The 22,881-nt window shown below is 40.0% G+C and overlaps 1 protein-coding gene and 1 long non-coding RNA gene across 2 annotated transcripts in view; one reads left to right on the forward strand and one right to left on the reverse strand.

The window, feature by feature from the left end:
- LOC131816077 (uncharacterized) overlaps positions 1-12,060 on the forward strand; it is a 129,661-nt gene extending 117,601 nt beyond the window's left edge. The window contains exon 4 of the long non-coding RNA XR_009347940.1: positions 11,979-12,060. This is a non-coding gene — a long non-coding RNA (uncharacterized LOC131816077). The remainder of the gene's footprint in view (positions 1-11,978) is intronic.
- Positions 12,061-18,902: 6,842 nt separating this feature from the next.
- On the reverse strand, positions 18,903-22,140 carry TMEM100 (transmembrane protein 100). The gene is made up of 2 exons (XM_059148414.1): positions 21,867-22,140; positions 18,903-20,447 (listed from the first exon to the last, which is right to left on the reverse strand). The coding sequence occupies exon 2, from the start codon at positions 20,379-20,381 to the stop codon at positions 19,977-19,979; it is 405 nt and encodes a 134-aa protein (XP_059004397.1). The 5' UTR covers positions 20,382-20,447; positions 21,867-22,140; the 3' UTR covers positions 18,903-19,976.
- Between the last annotated feature and the right edge of the window lie 741 nt (positions 22,141-22,881).

The raw sequence follows: 22,881 nt of genomic DNA on the forward strand, positions 1-22,881 counted from the left end.
TCTTCTAGCAATTGTGCTATTGTGTTTGGAACAGAGATGGGTGAATCCTGCCCAGTACTCCCGAAAAAGGGTGAAGGATTCTTAAACAGTTAAGATCAGTTGCAATGCAAACGATTAATACAAAAGCAAAAAGCAACACTGTGGGCGAGAAAGAGCTAATGTTAGAAGAGTCAGGCTAGCTAGATAGAAGAGATTATGCTCATGAGGAGCTTCCCCTGTAAAGATATTACGTTATTTTGATCTTTTGCTTTGTTCTATAAAAATAGTAGTATTTAACTGTAGGTTTGAAGTTGTCCTCTCCTACCTTGCAATTCTCCTTTGCTATAACAACCCTTTGGTAAATTTTAATTGAACTTTAAAGAATTCTGCAGTGGTATTATGGGAATTAGGGACTTTCCATATTTCTCTTTATTGGCCGAAATTCTTACTACAGTAAGAGTGTTGTCTTCAGCAGAACAGTAGTACAGGCATTCCTGGTGGGAGTAAACTTGAGACCCAAGATCCTTTTCAAAAAGGTAGCAGAGGGAGAGCATGCTGAAGGAGATTTAGATGTGCAGATGCAGGCAGAATTACAAAAGAAAAAAGAGAGAAGAAAAATTCTCATGACCCTGCTACCCTCAAAAATTTTTAATTCACTTGAGAAGATAAAGCATACACCCATGACTCTGATTTTCCAGTTGTGGTCATCATTTGCTCATCCTGCCTTGGCTCAACTTGATTCCCCTATTTTTGTTAATCCATTCAGTTTCCAAGACTGGAATTTGGATGCCAAGTTTGATTCTTTCCTCCTCTTTACCCCCTACAAATAATCAGTCTCAAAGTCTTATTGGTTCTGTTCTCCCAAATACTTATGCTATTTTCACCTGATACTCTTATGAAGAATGACACTGGAGAAGACGGACTGGGGAAGCTGCTGCGTTTAGCAACTAGAAGACCTTTAATGACTTGTAAAGGACCGGTTTCAGCAGCCATATTATAAGGGGTTGAGCAAGTATGGGTGACGAAGAAGAGATGGCTATTGTGTCTGATAAGTACTTGGGAGTAATAATATTTAGTCTATGTTTAAACTAAAAAGTCCAAATTATGCCTTCTTTAATAATTCAAATGGACACTTTACTCTTCTTATTCCACTGTTCTATTTCATTATTTCCTTTTCTTTTAAAATTAATTTTACTTTCTGGAGAATTGGTTATAAAAATTATGGTAATGATATTTTGGGAAAATGTTAGCCTTTCTCACCAAAAGAGCCCAGGCAGCAAAATTCCACCATCTATGCAGAACTAAAAATAGAAGTTTAAAAACCTCCTGGATTTTTGCCCCCCCCCCAATTTTTTACTTTTAAGATTTTTAATTATTTATTTGACAGAGAGGGATACAAGGAAAGAGGGAACACAAGCAGGGGGAGAGTAGGAGGGGGAAGCAGTCTTCCCGCGGAGCAGGGAGCCTGATATGGGACTCGATCCCAGGACCCTGGGATCATGACCTGAGTTGAAGGCCGACGCTTAACTGACTGAGCCACTCAGGTGGCCCCCAATTTTTTTCTTTACATTTTTTTTCATACATAGAAGTATGAATACTTTTCTTGTGAATCCTAACTTTCATATATTTACAGCTTGTCTCTAGCTTCCCAGCTTGCTTTCTGCTAACTAAACCAGTTTGTTTGACCTTGGCTTTTTTTCCTTGGCATTTTTATTTTAACTTAGTTTCTCTCATCATCCCACTAGTCTACAATTGCAGTGAATTTCCAAATTCAGCCAAAATATGACTTTAAAGTGTATAGAGAATCTGGCAGTTTGAGTATGTAGGTTTGAGTATTGGGTACACTGCATAATGGTTGTATGAACTTGGAGAAAAACCCAATGTCAGATCCTTAGATTCTTCACTTGTGAAATAGGAGGAAATTATTTCACCTCAGTAAATGTTAGTGCAAAGGCTGAGGTGTGAAAGTGCCTGGCTCGTAGAAGCCATTTAATAAATGTTAGTTTCTTCAGACACCTTCTCTAAAGTCCCCTACTTTTTTCTTGAGCTATAGACTTGTATTTCCAATTTCCTAGAGACAGACATCTCTACACTTAAGTCTTTCTAATGGAAGTCACCCTTTTCCATCAGACTTGTCCTTCACATTTCCCTCTGTATTTTTGTTCATGATACCATCAGTCTGTCACTCAACACCCCCCCCCCAACTCTTGTTCCACCCTTTACTGATTCCTGGCAAAGACCATGAGATGCCTTTAAGTATCCCCAGGTGAGAGCAGAAGCACCAGAGTCTGCATTGAGGAAACAACAGGTGCAGAGAGCTGCGATCTACTTAGTGAAATTCCTTGGAGAGACTTTCTAATCCTGGCTCCCCTTCTCCCCTTCATCCTTTTTCTGGTCTGCTATGTTTGGCTCCTGATCCAGACTTAGGATCTGCTTTTATCTTTGCTATTTGAGGATCCAGCTCAGCTTTTCTGGATTGCAGATTAATGGCTAACCTCTGGAACCTCAACTATTGCAAACACTCATGGACTGCTCTCCCTTTCTCTACTATCTTCCTGTCTAATCCAGTCATCCCAAAGGGATCACTTTAATTATCCAAACAATTCTTTTAATGGTATTACTCCTCTACAGATAAACCTCAAAATGCTTCTCCCCCCTACATCTATAGCATAAATACCAAATTACCTTGCCTGGGAAATAATGGGAGGAACTGTGTAACTTGGTTCCCACCTGTACCATGTGTTTCTAGCTGATCTCTGACCATTGTCCAGGATGAATTCTTTGCTGTCATGCTAATTTAATTACTTATTCTCTTAAGTGTACTTAACTGTCCGAAAATGCAACCACCTTACCTTCTTATTTTGGGGAGAATCTTTCCATTACATTATTATTGGTGGGAGGTAGGGTCACACGTATCATCTCTTCCCTGCTTGCCTCCATGATATGAGCACTGACTAAGGCTTTGCCAGTCAGATGCTCCCATCCAGGACAATAAAAAGTGAGTGAGTGAGAGGAGAAGGGAGTTGGGGTAAATTGGAAGGGGAGGTGAATCATAAGAGACTATGGACTCTGAAAAACAATCTGAAGCGACGGGGGTTTGGGAGTTTGGGGTACCAGGTGGTGGGTATTATAGAGGGCACAGATTGCATGGAGCACTGGGTGTGGTGAAAAAATAATGAATACTGTTTTTCTGAAAATAAATAAATTGAAAAAAAAAAAAAAAGTGAGTGAGTGATGCAAACCCAGAGGAGCAGTTGGGATTCATTTACAGCTGTGGTGGTGTGGGCAGAGTCCTCTGGCAGGTGTAGTACCATCCTGGTTAGATTCTTTCTGCTAAAAAAAGCTATTGTGTTGGGGCGCCTGGGTGGCTCAGTGGGTTAAGCCTCTGCCTTCCGCTCAGGTCATGATCTCGGGGTCCTGGGATCAAGGCCGGCATCGGGCTCTCTGCTCAGCAGGGAGCCTGCTTCTCTTCCTCTCTCTCTGCCTGCCTCTCTGCCTACTTGTGATCTCTGTTTGTCAGATAAATAAATAAAATCTTAAAAAATAAAATAAAAAAATAAAAAAACTATTGTGCTTTCTGTTTCTGGGCTCTTGGGAATACATTTGCCTCTTACAGTTTTCTAAACTTGATCCTTCCAGCTTTCCTATGGCTCTATAAGTCACTGGTTCTTATTCCAGCACATTCCATTGTTCTTCTCACAGACAGAGATGTTTCTGTTGCTTTCAACCCCAAGAATCCTAACTTATATACTGAAACCTGCCTTGTTGTTTTCACCAGCATTTCTTTACTAGCCTAATTCTGCGTGCAGAATGCCTTTCTTAACTTCAGTCTGCTTTTCCATATCCAGCTCTCGCCTCCTCTTTCTTGGTTATCTTAATAGTTTCTGAGTATACCCTTTGAGCTGGATCCCAGATTAAAAATATGCAGAGGAATATATACAGTCACAAAATAGAGATAGAAGACCCAGTCCCCAGCTGACTGGAGTTGTCGTGCATAGTGAAAGACAAACATATAAAGAACAATTACATTTCAAAAAGTTAGAAACCAGGATGGACGTATGTACTACGTCCATTAGGGCATGAAGGGAACAGTTCTTACTTATGGCAAGTGTCCATAGGAAGGGGCCTGCCAGGTATTTAACTGCAGGAAGGATAATACAGGCACAGAGGCAGCATGAGCAAAGGCCAGGAGGTGTGAAGGAACATGGCAGCACTGAGCCACGGCTGAAGCTCACTGTGGCCACAACATAGGATGCGAGAGGAAGGAGAGTGGTGGGGAATAAAGCTGCGGAAGTGTTTTCTATCTGACAAGTTTAGTGATACAGGCTCCATCTTCTAGGCAACAGTCTTTAAACCTTTTCTGATTGTGCATTCCTTCCTTTAAAGTCTTATACAGTACTATGATGGATTCATATATGAGACATTAATTATGTTAATTTCATGTTTAAGTTTAAAAAGTAACAAAAACCACACTAATATTGTCTCCCCACACTCTGAAGGATTGTCTTGCTTGGCCTCAAACTGGTGTTATTAGAAGAGTTTATTAGAGGGCGAAGGAGTATTTACTTTTTTTGTAGGATAATTCTACGAGCAGCATGGAAAAAGGATGAGACCTAAATTCTTGGAGTTGTAATGTGTGTACAACTCATCTGGATTGTTTTGAAAATAAAGAACTGGAGTCCCCAGTGAGTTAATGGAACCAAGCAATGTTTATTAACGACTACTAATATTATAAAAAGACAGCCAGGCATTTAGCGCCCCCAGATGGAAGTATTTGATACTTCACACCACCTACAAAGTCTTCCCGCCAAAACCACCAAATCTGAATCTGGTCAAGGCTTTACATTTAAATGATAATAATAATAATTATTATTATTATGACATAATTACTAATTTATATAATATAAAGTAATAGCTATTCTATGATTACTAATAAATAACTAATAAATAACAAAGTACCAACAAATAAAATCTATACATTATAAAATTAATTATTATAGAACATTATTAAATAAATCGAAGAAAACTACAGGGGTCAAAGGAAACTCTACATCACAAACAACCCAAATTCTTCAACAAATAAGAAGCAAAAAGTGGAACAAGAGTATTATAGGAGGAAAAAGAGAGACCAGGGGTGTATCAACCAATTGCAATGTGGGGAAGTTTTTTGGGTTTTGATTCAAAAATTGTAGGATGGGGCACATGGCTGGCTCAGTCAGTAGAGCATGAGACTCTTGATCTTGGAGTCATGAGTTCAATCTTCACATTGGGTGTGGAATCTACTTTAAAAAAAAAAACCAAAAACCAAAACTGTGAGATAACATGGGAAATTTGAATGTTGATTAGATGTTTGATATAAAGGAAAATTGTTAATTTCTTAAGGTATAATAAGAAATAATTATTAATAATTTCTTAAGGTATAATAAATATATTTATATTTTTAAAAAATTCTTTATTATCTAGAGATACACACTGAAATACTTACAGATGAAATGATATGATATCTGGTACTTATTTCAGAATAATCTGGGTTAGGGGTATTTATCAAACAAGATTGGCCATGGGTTGATAATTATTAAAGCTCGGTGATAAGTAGGTGGTAGCTTACTATATTTCTCTCTGTACTTTTAAACATGCTTGAAATTTTTCTAATAAAAAGTATTTTAAATTCAGATTCCTAGGTTTTGCCTCCTAGAGATTGTGTTGCCATAGGTATAAGGTGGATACTCAGAAATCCAGACTTTTAACAAGCACCCAAGGGAATTTGGAATCAGATGGCCCCTAGACTGCCATTTGAGCAAATTCAACCCAAGAGTTCAGTGGCTTGATGGGAGGAAACCAAGTAGGAGAAATTGGCAGTATCTTTAATAGAGTAGGTACTCCAGACAAATATCTGAAAATTTTATTTGATGATCGTTTACAAATAATTGTCCCAAATCTTCATAGGGTTTGCGTATAATAATCATTCAGGGTGTGATTACTGGTGCTATTTCCTGATGTGGGTCTTTTTTCCATTAGATTTTTTGAGTCCCCTAATGCTTGCCTCATGAACCAAGGCTAATTCCCTGATTAGATAATCATCCTTGTGAATGCTTTCTTCCTAATCACAATGGTAGGAGAGATGTTGCCAGGCCTTCCAGGAAGGGAGAGACACCCAGTTGTGACCCATTAAATTGGCATCAGCTCTCACTCCACCCCTTCCAGGAGGAAAGGGGAGGGAGCAGAGAGGTGACCCATCCATCCCAGTGCTGTCAGGTCACATCACATCTCACACACTCCACACCCCCTATTTCTTTCCACTTTTGAGATTTTTTCAACTGGAAAGTGCCTCAGGAGTTGTATAATGGGCTGGGGTGTGTATAGAGACAGGGCTGGTGACATGTCATAAGGCAAACTAACTGAAAATGAGAAGGTCCTGCCATGGCTTCTCAGAACATGGGTCCCTCTCCATCAGTTACCGCCTCCACCCAGCAAAGTCAACATAAAAAGCTGCTGCTGGCTGAAACATTCTGAGATTTCAAGAATGCTTTTCCATCCAGGCAAAGCTCTGCTGTCCTGCCAGCAACAGAAAAACAGTCTTCCAGAAGAATCTTCTCCTAATCTAGAGTAGCTCTAGGCTTCAGACCTGCCTGGGATCAGCTCACCTCAGGGTGATGGTAGATGGAGTAGCCACATTCAACCCCTCCCCAATATATTATGAACTATAATAGCCTTTCCTCTTCTGCACAATCCAGGGAAACCTTGCTGTACCCCACTGATAAGGTAATGAAACAATAGTAGCCAGAGATGGGCACTGTTTGTATCCTGGTTTTATAGGCAGAGACCTTCAGGTTAAGAGTTTCAATGATTTATCCATGATCACTCAGCTCAAGGTCAAAACCAGGATCAGGTAATCCTGCTTCAGACTTTGTGCATGTAACTCCCTAGAGGGTTTTTTGTTTTTTGCCTTGTTGCAGTCACCTTGCCTTTTAAATCCTATCCTGCTCCTCCACCCCAAAGGGAACCTACCTTCCTACCAACGTGGACTCCACGTTTCCCTGAACACGTCTCACTTGTTCTCATATATTTCCCTTTTCTTTCATTTTTCCTTCTCCCTGAAACCCTGTCTTCTCCTCAACCCCCATTTCTCTCATTGAGATCCTTCTCCAGCTTGACAGACTTCTAGGATTCATTCACTGTTCTCTGTAAGGACATTTCCCTCTACATCTTCATCACACCCTGCTGATAGCATTTCTCATTTGTTTCCTTTTCTTCTATCTTCCTTACGATGGCATTATGGCCATGTATGTACTTGCCTGTAGAATCCTGTTACACTCCAAACTTCTTGAGCCAAGTGACCGTTTACTACTCAACTTTTAATTTTCTGGGCATTTACAACAGTGCTGTCTTAAAACAGGGGCTTTAAAATTCTATTGAGGCGAATGTGTGCAACCCTACAATAATGTATAACCTCGTTTTCATTTATCAAAATACAATTAAAGTGTCCAGGGGAAGTTAAATGCTGCAAAGGATCGGTGCTATGATTCATCCTCACACAGTTAAAACTAAAACTCCTTCAGCAACATCATGATTTACTAAATACATTGAAAATGAATCACCATGGGAGTTTTGAATGTCTCGCTCCCACTTCTCCCCTCACAGAGAGGTGGAAGTAGAGGGGAGAAAACAGAACTACAAAGCTGCCTGGGGAAGTTAGTATATTCAGATGCTCACCCCTAAGCTTTCTTACCCTTTTGTGATTCCGGATTGGTTTGGGTGAGTGACTAGGGAAAGGGCAGCCCTCTGGGGAGATTAATAAGCAGGTCGGAAGGATGAAGATCAAAGAGCAGCTTTGGCTGCAGACCATGGAGTAACCTTAGTAACCGGCAGAGGCTCTCTGATCTCCATGTTCCTCCACACCCCCTCTGAGTTCACACTACATTTTGCCCCCTTTCCTGGGGTTACCACCCTTCTCAATTACAATCCACCCTTGTTTCTCCAAAACTCTACATCCTGCAAGACGATAGGTCTGCTGTTCATTTGCGTATAACTCACTATCTAGCCATCAGATAGCACCACCAGGAAAAGTTTTATGAAACTGGTATGAAAGCAAATGTTAGTTAGTATGAAAGTTCAGGGAGAGCTTGTTTCAGCTTTTTTAACAAAAATTATCTAAAATGAATTATTTAAATTGCTTTTCTATAGTATTTAACCTCATTAACCTACAGCCAACTCATAAATCTTATAAAAGTTTGCCTTTTAAATCATCCATTGCATGTTGTCTGGGGTTTATTCCAGAATAATTTGGTGTGGTATATGGGAGTTGGGGAAAGGGTACAAATGACCAAAACTGGCCATAAGTTGATAATTGCTGAAGCCACTGGTAAGGGACTTAGGTGTTCATTATGCCATTCTCTCTTGTATTAGTTGTTTGAAATTTTCCTTATAAATTTCTTCTTTAAAAAAAAAAATATTTTGTCTCCAAATTCTGCCTCCATGTAATTCTAGTGTGGCTAACTTTTCTGTTTTGGAAGCGAGGAATCATTACGTTGGGTCATCTGCTCTCTCTGACTTCCTTATCATCCCAACATGTATTATCTTCTTTACATGTCCTAAGGTTGGCAAGACAAGGGTCTGTCTGCCTAGTTGACCTCAAGTACTAACCACAGAGTGGCCCAGGAATCTTGGGCATTGCCAGGCTGAATGCTCAGACTCCTTTCGTAACCATTTAAAAATATGCCGTGGTAGCGGGAGTTCCAAGCTTGAGGGTTTTATTTTCACTGAGGGCTTCAAATGCTGCTGCTGGGCTGCAAATAGAAACTAGGATGGTGGCTTATTTGCAAAAGTTTCTGTGTTCTTTTCCTCTGACCTCATTCCTTCTCAATCTCTTTCTCTTTCCTCTGTCTTCTGTTAGAAAAACATCTATTGGTGGGTGGTTACCAGTCTGAGGGTAAGAGAACTTTCTGGTGTTAAATATTTCCAGGATATCAATAACCAAAGGTGTTGGGACTGCTGTGAACAACACCATAAATTGGCACCCTGTGTCCCCTTTCTGGAGACTTCAACAATGTTATTGTTTTGGGAGGAAAACAAACTCAAGAGCTGAATGGGAGACCCTCTTTGAGGAGGTGACAGGTTGTGCTTCATAGGTGTTTTGGCAGCAGCAAGTTAAACTGGGCATTTCTTGAATCATACAAGCAGAGGGACTTGCCATCTGAGCCACAGCAGAGCTTGTCGTGCACAGACTACATCCAAAGTATTATCCCGCTCACGGGGCGATTCCCGGCAGCATTAGGCACTGGCAGGCGTCCCCTGAAAGCCGCTCTTGGGAACTTCTGAGGTCTTGCTTTTCTCTGCAGCTTATCTGATTCCATGAGGTCCTAGAGATGCCTTGAATGACCAAGAAAGTCAAAGTGAAAAAAAAAAAAAAAAAGAGTAGTTCAACTAGTTAGAGCCCTGGGCTGTGGAGGAAGATGGCTAAAGAAGCTGGATTTACAGCTGTCCATCACTCCTCTCATTTTGCACAGGAAAGGCATTTCTCTAATCCACCTGTTCAATTATTTATCATGCTATGTGTTTCCTCTTAATTGTTACTCAGGCAAAGCCTTTATGTTGTAAGGGGACACCCTAGTATTTTTTAACGACCTTAGGCAAAGTGATTGACACTTGATCCTGGAGTCAGATGTTCCTAGTGACGCAGCTTGCTCTCCCAGTAGCAGAAAAGCTGCCTGCCGTGATTAAGTTAGAACTGTGAAAGTGCTAAAATGTGTTGTCAGCCTTCCTCTGATGCAAGCACTTTTATTATAGAGTGTGGTTGCAGAGGAGTGAAGCAACACAAACCTTGCCTCCAAATATCCCTTTTTGCTCTGGACTAGCCACTCTATACAGAAGGGCAACATGTGTTGGACGCTTGAAATACCAACGATCACAGTCCCACCTTATCCAAACTTATAGTTTTTCTGGGTCGACCCCTCCCCCCTCACTGTTTCTTTTTCTGGGTTCCTTTGACAGTGTGACCCCAACTGATTTGTGCCTGGCAGGGTGCCAGTTTCTGAACTCTCATTAACTACCCCAGTCAAGCAAAACAAGAAGCAATCCATTCTGTATTTGAACTTGAAATGGAAAATCATCTGTGTTTGCTTTTCTCGATAGGAGGCTGAGATGGAGCAAAAGGGTAATTCTATTTTTTTTGGACATGGGCTACTTCCCAATGAAAACGCTGGGAAACCTGTGAGCAGTGGGTATCAGATCCACTGTGACTCAATCCTGGCTGTCCATTCTATGTTAAAACCACAAAAAGGGCTTTCTCAATGCCACCTGCTTGAGTTTTTTCTACTACTCTTCAGGGTTCCTAGGCAAAGGGTATTTTTAGGATATGGCCGTCTCCTGGGGGAATAGTCTTAATTATTAATGATTCATTAATTTACTAATGTGTACCACAACTAATGCAATGAAACCAAATACACATAAGCCTATGGCCTATAAAAATTAGTGATTAAATACAAAGGAAAGTGAAAGCAATAGAGTATGTTATATTCCTATTACTTTCACATTCAAGACTCTTACCGGTATTTATTCCAAATTACTATAGGCACTTTGTTCCCATTCTATCTTGATGCCAGAGGTACAGGAATCCAATATATTTAATTAATACACAGATTGGGTTTTGACCCTACAGGCTTTTATTGTTTTTGTAGAAAGTTTTATGCCTGGACTACCTTAGCCAGACTTTCTTAATTCAATCACAGAATGTTTCTTTTTAATGCTTGGATTTCTGATACCTACCCATGTTTCACACATTGTACATGCCCAGTAAATATTAACCAAGTGATTGAACTAATGAATGAATGAATGGAGAGGATCCCAGTCTGGCTTAAATCAACAGTTCCCAAACATGGCTGCATACTGGAATCACTTATGAGCTCTGTATTTTTTTGTTTGTTTTAAGGATTTTTATTTATTTATTTGACAAAGAGATTGAGAGAGAGCACAAGTAGGCAGAGCAACAGGCAGAGGGAGAGGGAGAAGCAGGCTCTCCGAGAAGCAGGGAGCCTGATGTGGGACTCAGTCCCAGGACCCTGGGATCATCACCTGAGCCAAAGGTAGACGCTTTACCAACTGAGCCACCCAGGCACCTGAGCTCTGTATTTTTATTTGTAATGTTTCTCTAAGTGCCCCTTTATTCCCCTCTCATTCTAGATTCTTTTCAAGCTAATTATTGCTCATTATAATAATCAAAACAACTTAGAGGAGTGTAAAGAAAACCTGTCTCCTTTTCCTAGATCAACACTCCAATGATGGACATGCTTTTAATGGGTCTCCTTGGGTTCTTCTATAGTTTTTATTTAAACAAGCTCAAATACACTTCCAATTTATTTTACAAGAATGGTATATGATAAATATTAGTTGAAAATTTGCCTTCCACATAATGTGTTACAGACACTCTGCAATATATCCAAATTAATATTAGTATGTACCAATTTGCATCATTCATTTTATTAGTTACTGAGTGTATATAATACAGATGTACTATAATAAATTCAAAGGTATTTTGGGGTAAGTGTGTGCCAATGCTGGCAGTGCAGAAAGACTCTTTTTTTTTTTTTTTTTTTAACAATAACAGTTGTTTATTTTGAACATAAGGGAAAGAATGGGGAACACGGGGAAAGAATCTAACTACAAAAGCAGAAACAGAATTCCAGAGAAAAACATTCCAGTGTTCCGTGGTTCTATAAATATTCTTATAATTCTGTTATATCTATGTAAAGATGTAAAACTTATGATCAGATAGGTTTTCAGAAGTGAAATAAAGTTGGAATAAAGAAAATACACATTGAAATTTTAAAATAAAATATTGCCATATTACCTGATGTCTCGCCTTTGACAAATCTATACTTAACCAGTCTTCTACCTTATTATAAATTTATTGAGAAATAAAACAATTTGTAGAGAAAAAACACTGTGGTTATTAATTTTCATTTCCTGGGATATTTGGGGTTTTTTTTGTTTGTTTTTAACAGATAGAAGGTCCCATTTTGAATCTGCTGAACCAGAGCTTCTGAGGTCAGCACCTGTGAGTCCTGGTCTTATAGAGCTTCTGGGTGAGTCTGAATTTGTCAGGGCTTGGACAGACATTTGGGAACCACTGATAAAGACAGTCTCTTGTTTGAAACATAAGCTGTATGGAGATGTAAGCTTCTTTTATCTAGGAACAAACAAATAAACCCTCAAAAGCACCCAGAGCTGGTTAATGGAAAATGTGTATTTTCTACAGGATTTAAAACTATATATTTATTTCAGCTGTTGATGCAAATCTCAATTCACCACATTAACTCTTTAAAAAATGTCTTTGTCCAATCAGAACAATAAAGCATAACTGTAAGTATAACCAATTTCAAGGCTTGTTGAAACATCCTTCGCTGTCTGACCTGGGGGCATAGACCCCCAAGGGAGGGCATTCCACAGGAACCTATATTGCCCAGGTTAACAAGGCAAGGGCGAGGTGGAATGGAAAGACAGAAGACCTGGATCAGGGCATCTTATTTCTGTCATCTAGGAAATGTTTGATCCTAAGCAAACCATTTAACCTTTCCAAACCTCAATTTTCCCATCTCAACGTGAGAATAATATTTCACAGAGCTTCTGGAAAGAGTTAGCATGGAAATGAATATGAAATTGCTATGCCTACATCAAAGCATTGTCCAAATGCTAACCAGCCCTCTATCAGGTAGCTTGATGACATCAGGGTTATTTTTAAGATATGTAAATTTGGGTATGAATATGTTGAACACAAACAGCTTCTGACTAAGCAAACAAAACATTGATAGGTAGATGGATTTGGAGGGGATGTCTTCTTGCCTGATAGGACCAAATGCAAATTTCTATGTCAACCCATTTTCTCTGTGTTTGAAATTTCTCTCATGAGATAAACTGCTGTTTTTCTACTAATATCTCATTTGAACTGATTTTCTGGTAATTTCTGTAGCTTTATATGTCAAAGCATATTGGCTTTGCTTTAAAATCAAGATAGATGCTAGTACCACTTAATATATTGAGTACCAGTCATTGACAAAACACTTTTTATCTGTTAAGTCAGTTAATAGTTATTACAACCCTATGAGGTGTACAATTAATATTCCCATTTTATTGACGAGGAAACTGAGGTACAGGTTTACTTGTATAGGACACAGAGCAAGGAAATGGAAAAACCGAATTTCAAGTCTAGGCACTTTGTATCTAGAGTCCATGCCTTTAACAGGAGTGCTACACCATCTTCAGGGAAGATAATTATTGAAATAATGAGGAAGAGGAATATTTTAGTTATGATACTATTTTTTATTCACCATCCCCACGGTACTCATACATTAAAGTGGAGTGTTCCTGCTCAGTTAGAACCTGAACATTTGGTTCTCGTTAAGTTTGAACCTTATGGATATTGGAGTTATTGTGCCTCTTTGCTTGGATAAAATTTTGTAATTGGTAAATCCCCTTAAGGAGCTTTTTCATTGTTGCCTTAGAGCAATCGAGTGAGGTGGAGAGGCTAGGGGCTAAGTGACCTTTCAGCATTCACTCTGGGTTTTCCCTCAGGGCATATCTCTGATTGCTTCTTACTTACTCCCATCACCTGGCCAACTCCTCTACCTGTCCTGCTCTTATCAAGACCTCACTTGCAGGAAGCCTTCTTTGATTCCCCCTAAAGTAGGTCAAGTTATCCTGCTATGTACTTCCGTCACACCCTCCAGTTTTGGGCTGAGCCTGGCTGATAATTCTGAGTCTTGAATTTTCCACACGGGAAACTCCAGGAGGCCAAGAATGAAAGCACCAGATTTTGTGGCAGAAGATGTGGCTGAGATCCTAGGTCAGTCCTATGTTTGTTAATAGGAGTGTCTTAAAAGGTGCAAAATGCTGAATTACAAGATATATTATAAGAAGACCTGGCTTCAAGGTGGCAAATGATTCAATAATCATCTACCTCTTTAGTCCTGGTTTCTCCAAACTGTTGACTCACTCTTTAGCTTTAGCTCAAACTCTTGTCCCTGTATTGCTTAGCGTCTGGTTGGGACGTTTATTCAAGAATCAGGTTTGGGAAGGTTAATGTGTACCAGGGAGTATCAACATGGTGGATAAGTGAGTGGGTTCTGGAATCTGAAACCAGACCCTACTCTACTAACTGTGTGATCTCAATTACTTGGTTTAATCTGTGACTTTGTGTCTTCATCTATCAAATGGAAGTAATAGTAGAACCTCCTTCGTTGGATTGGGCTGAGGATCAGATGAGATCGTCCATGCAAAGCTCAGAGCATGAGGCTTCAAGCATAGGGAGAACTCTGGAAATGTCGTTAGCATGGTGAACTCAGCCCTCAGTTTTTACCCTGTTTTCTGGTCTCAGAGCACTTCTGGGAGAATTTATCTCTTGCTGTTTGCTTTTTCAAAGCCCAAATCTAATTTGTGTTTTTCGACTCTAATCTCTTCTCCCGCCTCTAGCCTGCTCTGCTCTAGTAGAGCTCAGCTTCCAGGGCCACATCCCTTCTCTTAAATATATGTTTTAAGAGCAAGTGTTACATCCACCACAATGACTGAAATGGAAGATTGAAAATATTTTGAAAATTGATGATGTTATAATGCATCCAGAACTCTCTTATAGTGCTGATGAAAGTATAAATTGATGTTACCATTTTTGAAAACTCTGGCAGTAAAGCTGAACACACACCTACCCTTTAATCCAGTCTACTCCTAGGTGTATTCTCAACAAAGATGTGTATGTGGTATGTACACCAAAAGTCACGTAGAGGAAATTTCACAAGAGCACAATATTATCTGTTGCTGAATAACAAATTACTCTAAAACATATAACTTAAAACAACACACATTTATTATCTCCCAGTTACTGTGGATCAGGAATCCAAGAGTGACTTAACTGAGTAAAGGGCCATTAGGTCCAGTATGTGCAGTGCCTAGAGCCCACAATACTTGCCAGTACAATTTTCTTTTTGCAATAGGTGAAATACATTCTCGTTTTCCTCACTTCCCTCCCCTCTCTCACTTCCCCCTCTTTCCCCCCTTCCTCCCTCCCTTCCTTCTTTCTTTTTCTTTCTAGTGAAAGAAAGGGCCCATGAAGACAAGTGCCTAGGGCCTACAAAAATCGTAGACTTCAGCCCTGACTGTGTGGTTCCTGTTGAAGGCGTCTTAGGAGGTTTTAGTGAGGCTGTCATCTGGGGATACAGTCAGCAGGAGATTCCACTGTGGGAGGATCCCCTTCTAGGTTCACTGAGGTCTGCTGGTAGGTCTCAGCTCCTCTCTGGCTATTAGCTGGAGGCCTTAATTCCTCACCCACAGGCCTCTCCAGAGCTGCTTGAGTGTCCTCGTGACATGGCAGAGGGCTTCTCCCAGAACAAGGCAGGAGAGAGAGAGAGACAGAGACAGAGAGAGAAACATTAAGGCAAAAGCCTCAGTGTCTTTATAACCTAATATTGGAAGTGATGGCACATCAAGAGGCCAGGCACAAAGAGTACACTTTGTATGATTTCCATTTGTATAAAGTTAAAAAAAAAAAAAGAGCCAAATGACTCTATGTATTAGAGATGAGAATAATGTCCCCCCTGGAAAAATAATGACTGGGAGTAGATTTAAGGGGGACTTGGGGAGGCTGCTGCATTTAGTTTCTTCATCAGGGTTTTAGTTCTATAGGTTTGTGAAATTCTCTGAGGTGTACACTTTTCTCTGTGTACATTATACTTCAAAAAGAAAAGTCCGTGTCAGAGCACTTTTATTGTCTTCCTTTCCTAAAGAGACATTCTGGAAATGATACCTGTTATAGCTTGGTGTCTATCTTTTGGTCAACATTTTGGTTCTGGCTGTGAAACCTTGACTGAACAAGTCACTTATCCTCTCTGAAGGTGGTTTGCTCCTCCGAAGAGCTGGGAGGACACATGCACTTCCAGCCTCAAAGTGTGATTGGAGAATGTTGGGTAACGTCAGGTACAGTTGAATACTATTGTACGCAAGATTAAGTCCTAGAGTAAGGGAGTACTCTAAAAATCAGCTATAAACAAACTACCCTTGACAGTTCCATAGATAAGTCCTAAATCACAGGGATGCCCTTGGAAGCTCAAAAGCCAGGCATTAGGAATTCTCTTCTTTTGTTTCTCTTTAGATTTCTGCCTTTGGTCTTCCTTTCTTTGGGGCAGCCCAGTACAAGATTGGCTTGAATGGCAGTGGGGGGGGGGGGCGGGGAAGAAAAGAACTTTTCACTCTCCTGATCTTTTATGTTGAGGGCACCTAATTGAATATCCATATTACATATACCTTTATAGCAACTCCTATGTATGTGAAAACACTGAAAATTATAACCATATTAAGGAAATGTAAGTTATGATTCATCTTTGGAACAGGAACCTTCCTCAGATTATTTTGGATCTAGAAAACCTTTATGGATAATGTCAAGGTTAAACAAAGTGTCTGATTAAAGTCAGTTAACCAAAATGGGGGCTGCTTGATGCTTAATGACATGTTGGGATAATAATCAGAGAGAAAAAAGCTAAGGTCAACATTAGATATTATCATAAATAACAATTTTGTAATTATATAGTACTTTATAATTTAAAAAAATCTAAATCATTTCTTAAAATTAACCTTATTTTAAAGATGAAGCTTAACTGCTCAAGGTCATCTGACTAGTTTAATAGAACTGGGATTTATAGTCAGATCTTCTAAGTTCAAAACCATAATACTTCCCAGGAGACCAGGAGATCTCCCCCCACTTCGTTTTATGAGTGGTGATGGTACAAAGAGGTAGGTTTGAGGATTTGTGATCTGGCTCTCCTGGTCTTATGCCCTAGCTTTAGTCACCTGCATGATCCCTATGACCTTGACCATCTTCTGCAGGCAAGGTTCCCAGGATTAATGAAGATAGTGAGGTGGGAAGCACAGAGTTACCTGGGTGGCTATGATTCTCACCTAGTTAGAGACCTGTTGCACTGGATGAGGTCAAAAGTTGTTCCTGTTTAAAAAAAAAAAGAAAAAGTTGTTCTTGTGTGACCCAAGATGTGTGGGGTTTAGGGTTATCCAGGTGGGCGAGACAGCTGGTTTCTAGTGCTGCACGATGGGGCCAGGTTTTTTGTTGTTGTTATTGTTGTTTTGTTTTTTTTTAATACATACATACCTGCATCATTCATATGAATACATTCCATATCTGCTTATCACTATATAATAAAACCTTTTGAAAAGACATTCTTGCCCAGTAAAGACGTATGTTGTGAGATAATTGTGATATCATAATTCACCCTCATGAGAGTTGGAATTCACAGTGCATAGGACAATCTTTGTGCCTTTAATGGGACTGAAGGCTCCCACACAGGGCTCGTCTGCTGATTAGGAGAACCAGATGTAGCCATTGTGAAATGGCTTAGGAAGGAGAGTAGTAGTGTGCTCAGTGGAGAATCTTCCCCACCTCCTCCCAATTTAGGAGATATCTTGCTGTATTCAGATTTGATTCCATTTCAGTTGTTACAATTTGTAATTCCAGTGTTTCCTTCGGGACTCAGATAGCAGCATGAGGCCCCCTGGTGGCCTGAAATCATTCATGAGTTTACTTACCAAGCATTTTGAAGGGCAGGCTGGAGAAGTAGGAACAAAGGTAGCAAGCACTCACCTGCACCTGTTGCTTATAGTTGAGGAAGGCAGAGTAGGATGACCTATTTGGGAAGAGCTGAGAACTAAGATATTTTCTTTTAAGAGAGTAAAATAAACGGACTGTGATTCTAGACTTGCTTTCTGATTTACACTTGCTTTCTGATTTTTCATTCTTTAGTTCATTTAGCAAACATTTATTGAATACCTACTCTGTGCAAGATGTTGTATTTGGCATCACGTGAGGGTTAAAAAGAAAAAAGGACATCATCCCTTCTAAAGGGCTTTAGAAGAAGTTAAAATATTTATGCCACCAACATGGCAGAAAATGAAAGGTACCCTCAGAGAATAAATGAGTAAAGACTCTGAAAGAAATAATTACTTTGAGGTAAAAGGGAAGGTTTTTTGGAAAGCTGTTTTATTTAGGCTGGGACTCTAATGAGAAGCAGGATTTGGAGACGTTTAGATGGAGAGGAACAAGATGGCATTATGGAGGAGGGAAAACAGAAGTTGAATGTACATGGAAGCAGGAAACCACAGTCTGATTTAGAATGTTAAATAGTCTGATCTGACTAACTCATGAGTTTTCAGGCTGGACTGAAATGAAAGCTGGATACATCTGTTTGGATCGGATAGTGGAGAACCTTGAACACTTGCCTGAGAAATTTCTTCATCAGCAACGGAGAGCCTTTGAATATTCTGAGCAGAAAAGAGGCATGTCAAAGCACAGACTCTCTGCCATTGAAACCAACCCGGTGCTACATACTTGGATTTGGCCCAATGGGGTGTGGAGGAGTATGAATATGCATGCATTTAAGATAATTGTGGTGTACTCTACTATAGCGAACAACTCCAGGCTTGCCCCATCTGACCTTCAAAGCCAAGGAGAAACGAGGAGGCCATTGAGGCTTCTCCTACTTGGGCAAAACTACTTGGGCACTAGGCAGCAGTCAGCACCACAGGGCTTTTGTCATATTTAATTAAATTCCTTAAGAGGGTGCCTCCCTTGAAAGTGCTAGGTGAGGTTTGTTTTGTTTTTCTTTGCATTTTTAAGGTTTAAGAAAGGCTTCATGCCTCAGTATCTTCCCATACTCATTTCATGTGGTTTAAACTACATGGACCAACGATATACCTGGCGACAGTTCTGGGGTAGAGTCCTAGCTGGGTTTAGAATAGCTCAATATCCACAGAAGTCAAGCAGTGAACTTATTTGCATTGTATTAGAACTAACTCATTTAAGCATCCTAAGAATCTACACAATGCCTGGCATAGAGTTGATGCTCAAAAAATAAGTGAAGCAAATATTTAACGGCTGATGGAATAGATAACACACATTTAATAACATATTATAAAATTCCTGACTCCAGGCATTAATTTCTTAATTATGAATGGCATAGAAGTGTTTAGTATGTAGTGAACAATAATTAATATTATTCTTCACAAGTCATAAAGAATGATACAATAAAAAATAAAAATCCTCTAGATAAGTTAGGGAGAAGCAACATGCCCATTTGAGAGAAATGTATTTGAGATGTTTCCAATGAGGCAAGGGAAGAAGGGCAATTTGGAACTGCAATAAACGTAACTACAACAGCAACAAGCATTTAAGAAATTTCAGCAGCAATAAGTATTTAATTATTTTGAATGAAATGTATATTAGACTTTATATAAAAATCAAAAGTGCTAGGTTGGATTATTTTAACATTAATTTAACCCCCCATGTCATTTAGTAGCTACATCTTTTACCTTTTAACTTCTGACTCATTACAATCATCTAAAACTGTCCAATGTTAAAACATAAAAAAATTAGTTTATTCTTTAAGAAAAAGTACCACTGATGATGAGTTATTAAAAGCAAAAGAAAAAAAAGATGCCAGAGAATCTACTTATTAAAAAAATTATCACAGAATTTCATAGAAGGATGCAAAATCCAAGATGATTTAGACTCTCAGCAGAATATTTTTTTATGCTACAACTTCTTAAAAGTGTGGGCTTTTGTATTTGTATTTGTTTTTGTTTTTGAGGCAGGTCACTGGTGTGCCAGAACTATCTGACTATTTTCTCATCTTTCATTGGCTACTTTCCAAGGTGAACTGAACATTGTCTAATGCCATGCATCCCCCATGACCCCTCGAATGTCTAATGTAGAGAAAGAGCTGATTTTTCAGTCTTAGAAATAGCCCTTAGAGTTAAGTTTGTCATTAAAGAAGACACAAGTAGGTTCTTCCTAAAACAGAACCCTCTCTACCCTCCCGCACTTAGTTCATCTCTATTCCTCTGGTATACCGCAATGCACCATTCATTCTCTCCCACTCTAGTTCTGGGTGAGTTGGATGACACAGGGAGAGGAAGTTTTCCAGGCCACATATCCCATTTGGTCTCATTCCGTCCTAAGCAATCAAGCTTCTCTGATTCACCACTAGAGCCGTCTGACTCTCCCGTCTCTTGGCTTTCTTGCTCCTCTGCCTCACCTTCCAGCACAAGGCACTGGAAGCTAACAAAAAAAGTCCAGATGACAGGAGGACCAGACCCAAGATGGAGATGATGGAGCCGTGGGAATTGAAGCTGTAAGCCACAGCAGTGACCACTATCCCGGCAATGAGGACCACCACGGCGAACGGAATGATGCAGCGGTAACAGGAGAGCTCAGCACCACCTGTAGCAGCTGTCAACTGAATCTCACTGACCAAGGGGACCGTGGTGACCACCACTTCACTGTTGGGGTTCTTCTCCATTGTCACAGGCTTGGAAGATGCTGGGCTTCCCAGGATCTCCTTTATGGAGTCTTCAGTCATTTTTACTAGCGATGTTTCTTCGCTGGGTTCACAGACTAGGCCTGGGGGCTCTCTCCAGAGTGGAAACTGTGGAGGAGACAGAACATATCAGGTGAATGCATCAGAGTGAGCCCTGTAAGTAGAAGTAAAGAGCTGGGGAAACATCTCTTGGGTTCTTTTCTAGGACACACAGATGCATGTGAAAATCAGAGTTCATATTTTCTTTTCCTGATTGTTTGCATTCTCTTTGCAAAATGCAAGATAAAACGATAGCCATAAAAAAGGGGAAGATATAAAAAGCAGGAAGCACTTTACAGCGTTCAATATACTCTGACGATCTACAAATGTTTTACAAGGCTTTCCGCTCTGTCTATTGCTTCTCATTTTTCTAAACACACGGAAAAGTCTCAATCCTAATCCAAAAGGCAGCCTCCTTCATGGGGAGAATGCACTATAAACAATCCTTAAGATAATTCGTTCCAAAACTCATAGCAACTTAGATTCTGCCAGTGTTTTCAGGCATAACATGCATTCCAAACTACCACCAATTCACTGCCCACCAAATCAGTGTTAAGACCAGCAGCGAGTGTACAAATGGTGTTCTTCTATAGCAGATGACTGTCAGTAAGTCTTCATTGTTGTAACTGTTTCACAGTGCAATATGTGCCCTGGGACCACGGTGGGGTGCAGGTCAGCAAAAATTCAGCAGCAATGAGATTAGGATTTGTGATCTGAAATAGGGCAATACCTTCCAATCCATTTGAAAAAGGAAGAGCAGGGGGAAAATTCAGTTTTGTAGGATATAATTTTGTACTTATGTTAAAGATAAGATTAACTCTTAGAGTAACGAGCTATCAATTCAAAAACTTCCATGGAACTCAACAAGGAATTTCAACACTATGCAGACCATGACATGTATTAAAAAATAGGCATGCTAAATTTTCAGCCAAGTTTTAGACTTTCTCGATTTTCTCGTGCCCTTGCTGCCATTTCTGGGTATTTTGAACCAGAACATTTTAGGACAAAATCTGAAAATCTTGGTCAAAAGCATCTGGTTGAAAGGCTGCCTAGGAGAAATCAGTGAATGCTCTTGTCTGCTGTTCAGACATGTTAAGTCATTCTCTTTTGTCCCTGAGAAGCAATAGAGCAGCCAAAGAATTGAGCAGTTGCAATCACTGAAGAAATTTAGAGGAAGATTCTTGAGGCTGTTTCAATGAGATTAATACTTTGAACATATGAAGCAACCACTGAAAACAGATTCAAGCCCAAATCAACATATCACTCCCTGTGCAATGAAGCTGGATGTTAGAACTGCCTGCCTGCATATAATTTTTAGTCACCAAAATTAATCACTGCTGTCCAGAGATACCCTAGAATCATCATTTCACCAGTAAAAGGGTATTTGAGATTATATAAGAAAGCAAAAAAAAAAAAAAAGTTGCCCCCAGTGCTGATGCATAAGTTAACTTGCAAATGAAGATCTGTCCCCAGACGACATACACATACCTCAGAGAAAAGCAATCCATTACCAGGGGAGCCACCGGGACTTGGGAGGGAAGAAACAGCAGCCCTTGAGCTTCTTCCGTCAACTTCTGGCAAAAGAGCCTGTAATAGCACGTCCGTCAATAAAATGACAGGACAAGAATCTGCTCTGGGGAAAAGAAAATATAGAAAAATACTGTGCCGTGTGCTTGGTTTCAGATCCTGGAGTTCCTTCTTTCGCTCTACCTCTGTTCCTAAATGACGCTTGTCTTTCCCTCTCTCTCTTTTTATTTCCTCCCCCTCCGGATTGCCCCTCCCTGTCTTTTTTTTTTTTTTTTTCCTTCGTTCTCTTCCTTGCCAGCAGATTTCGAGTTTTGGCTTCCCCCAACTCTGCTCTGTGACATGATAAGTCAGAATCATTCTAGAGTCCCCAGAGACAGGAGCCAGCTTTTACTTTTATTTCTTTTGCAGCATTTACTAAGTAGATGGCTTTGCATTACTCATTTTTTCCCCAGCTAACCTCCAGATCTTCCTCCCACCCATCAGGCATTTTCATAAGAAAATCCCAGAGTCAGCGTTGCAGACCCAACTGAGGGGACAGAGCTGACGGGACAGACACTTTAGGGCAGCAGGAACAGCTGTGAAGTCATGGGGCAGCTGAATTCAGCCTGGAAGCCAGCAAAAATCCATGTTCCTAGGCTTCCCCAGTATTCTTTCTTTATATGTGTGTGGGGCCATCCAAGGCTTAAAACCTCCCTTGTTTGATATTAATTCACTTAGGAATGAGGGTAGGAGATGCCAAACATTTATGGTTGAGAGAGAAACCAATCATCTTGATTTAAACACAATCACTTACTGCTTGTGCTAGGAGGTGAGTACTGTTGGCAATGCTGAAATTATCATCACGATCATCACCACCTTCATCGCGGTCATTTACAGATCACCTCCTATGGAGGTTCATCCCACTAGCTTCAAATGAGTTTGTAAATAGTGTATAAATGAGGCTCAGAGGGGTTAAATAATCTCAGAGAGGTCACGC

Source organism: Mustela lutreola, chromosome 15 (genome assembly GCF_030435805.1).
Source record: "Mustela lutreola isolate mMusLut2 chromosome 15, mMusLut2.pri, whole genome shotgun sequence".
Taxonomy (NCBI): domain Eukaryota; kingdom Metazoa; phylum Chordata; class Mammalia; order Carnivora; family Mustelidae; genus Mustela; species Mustela lutreola.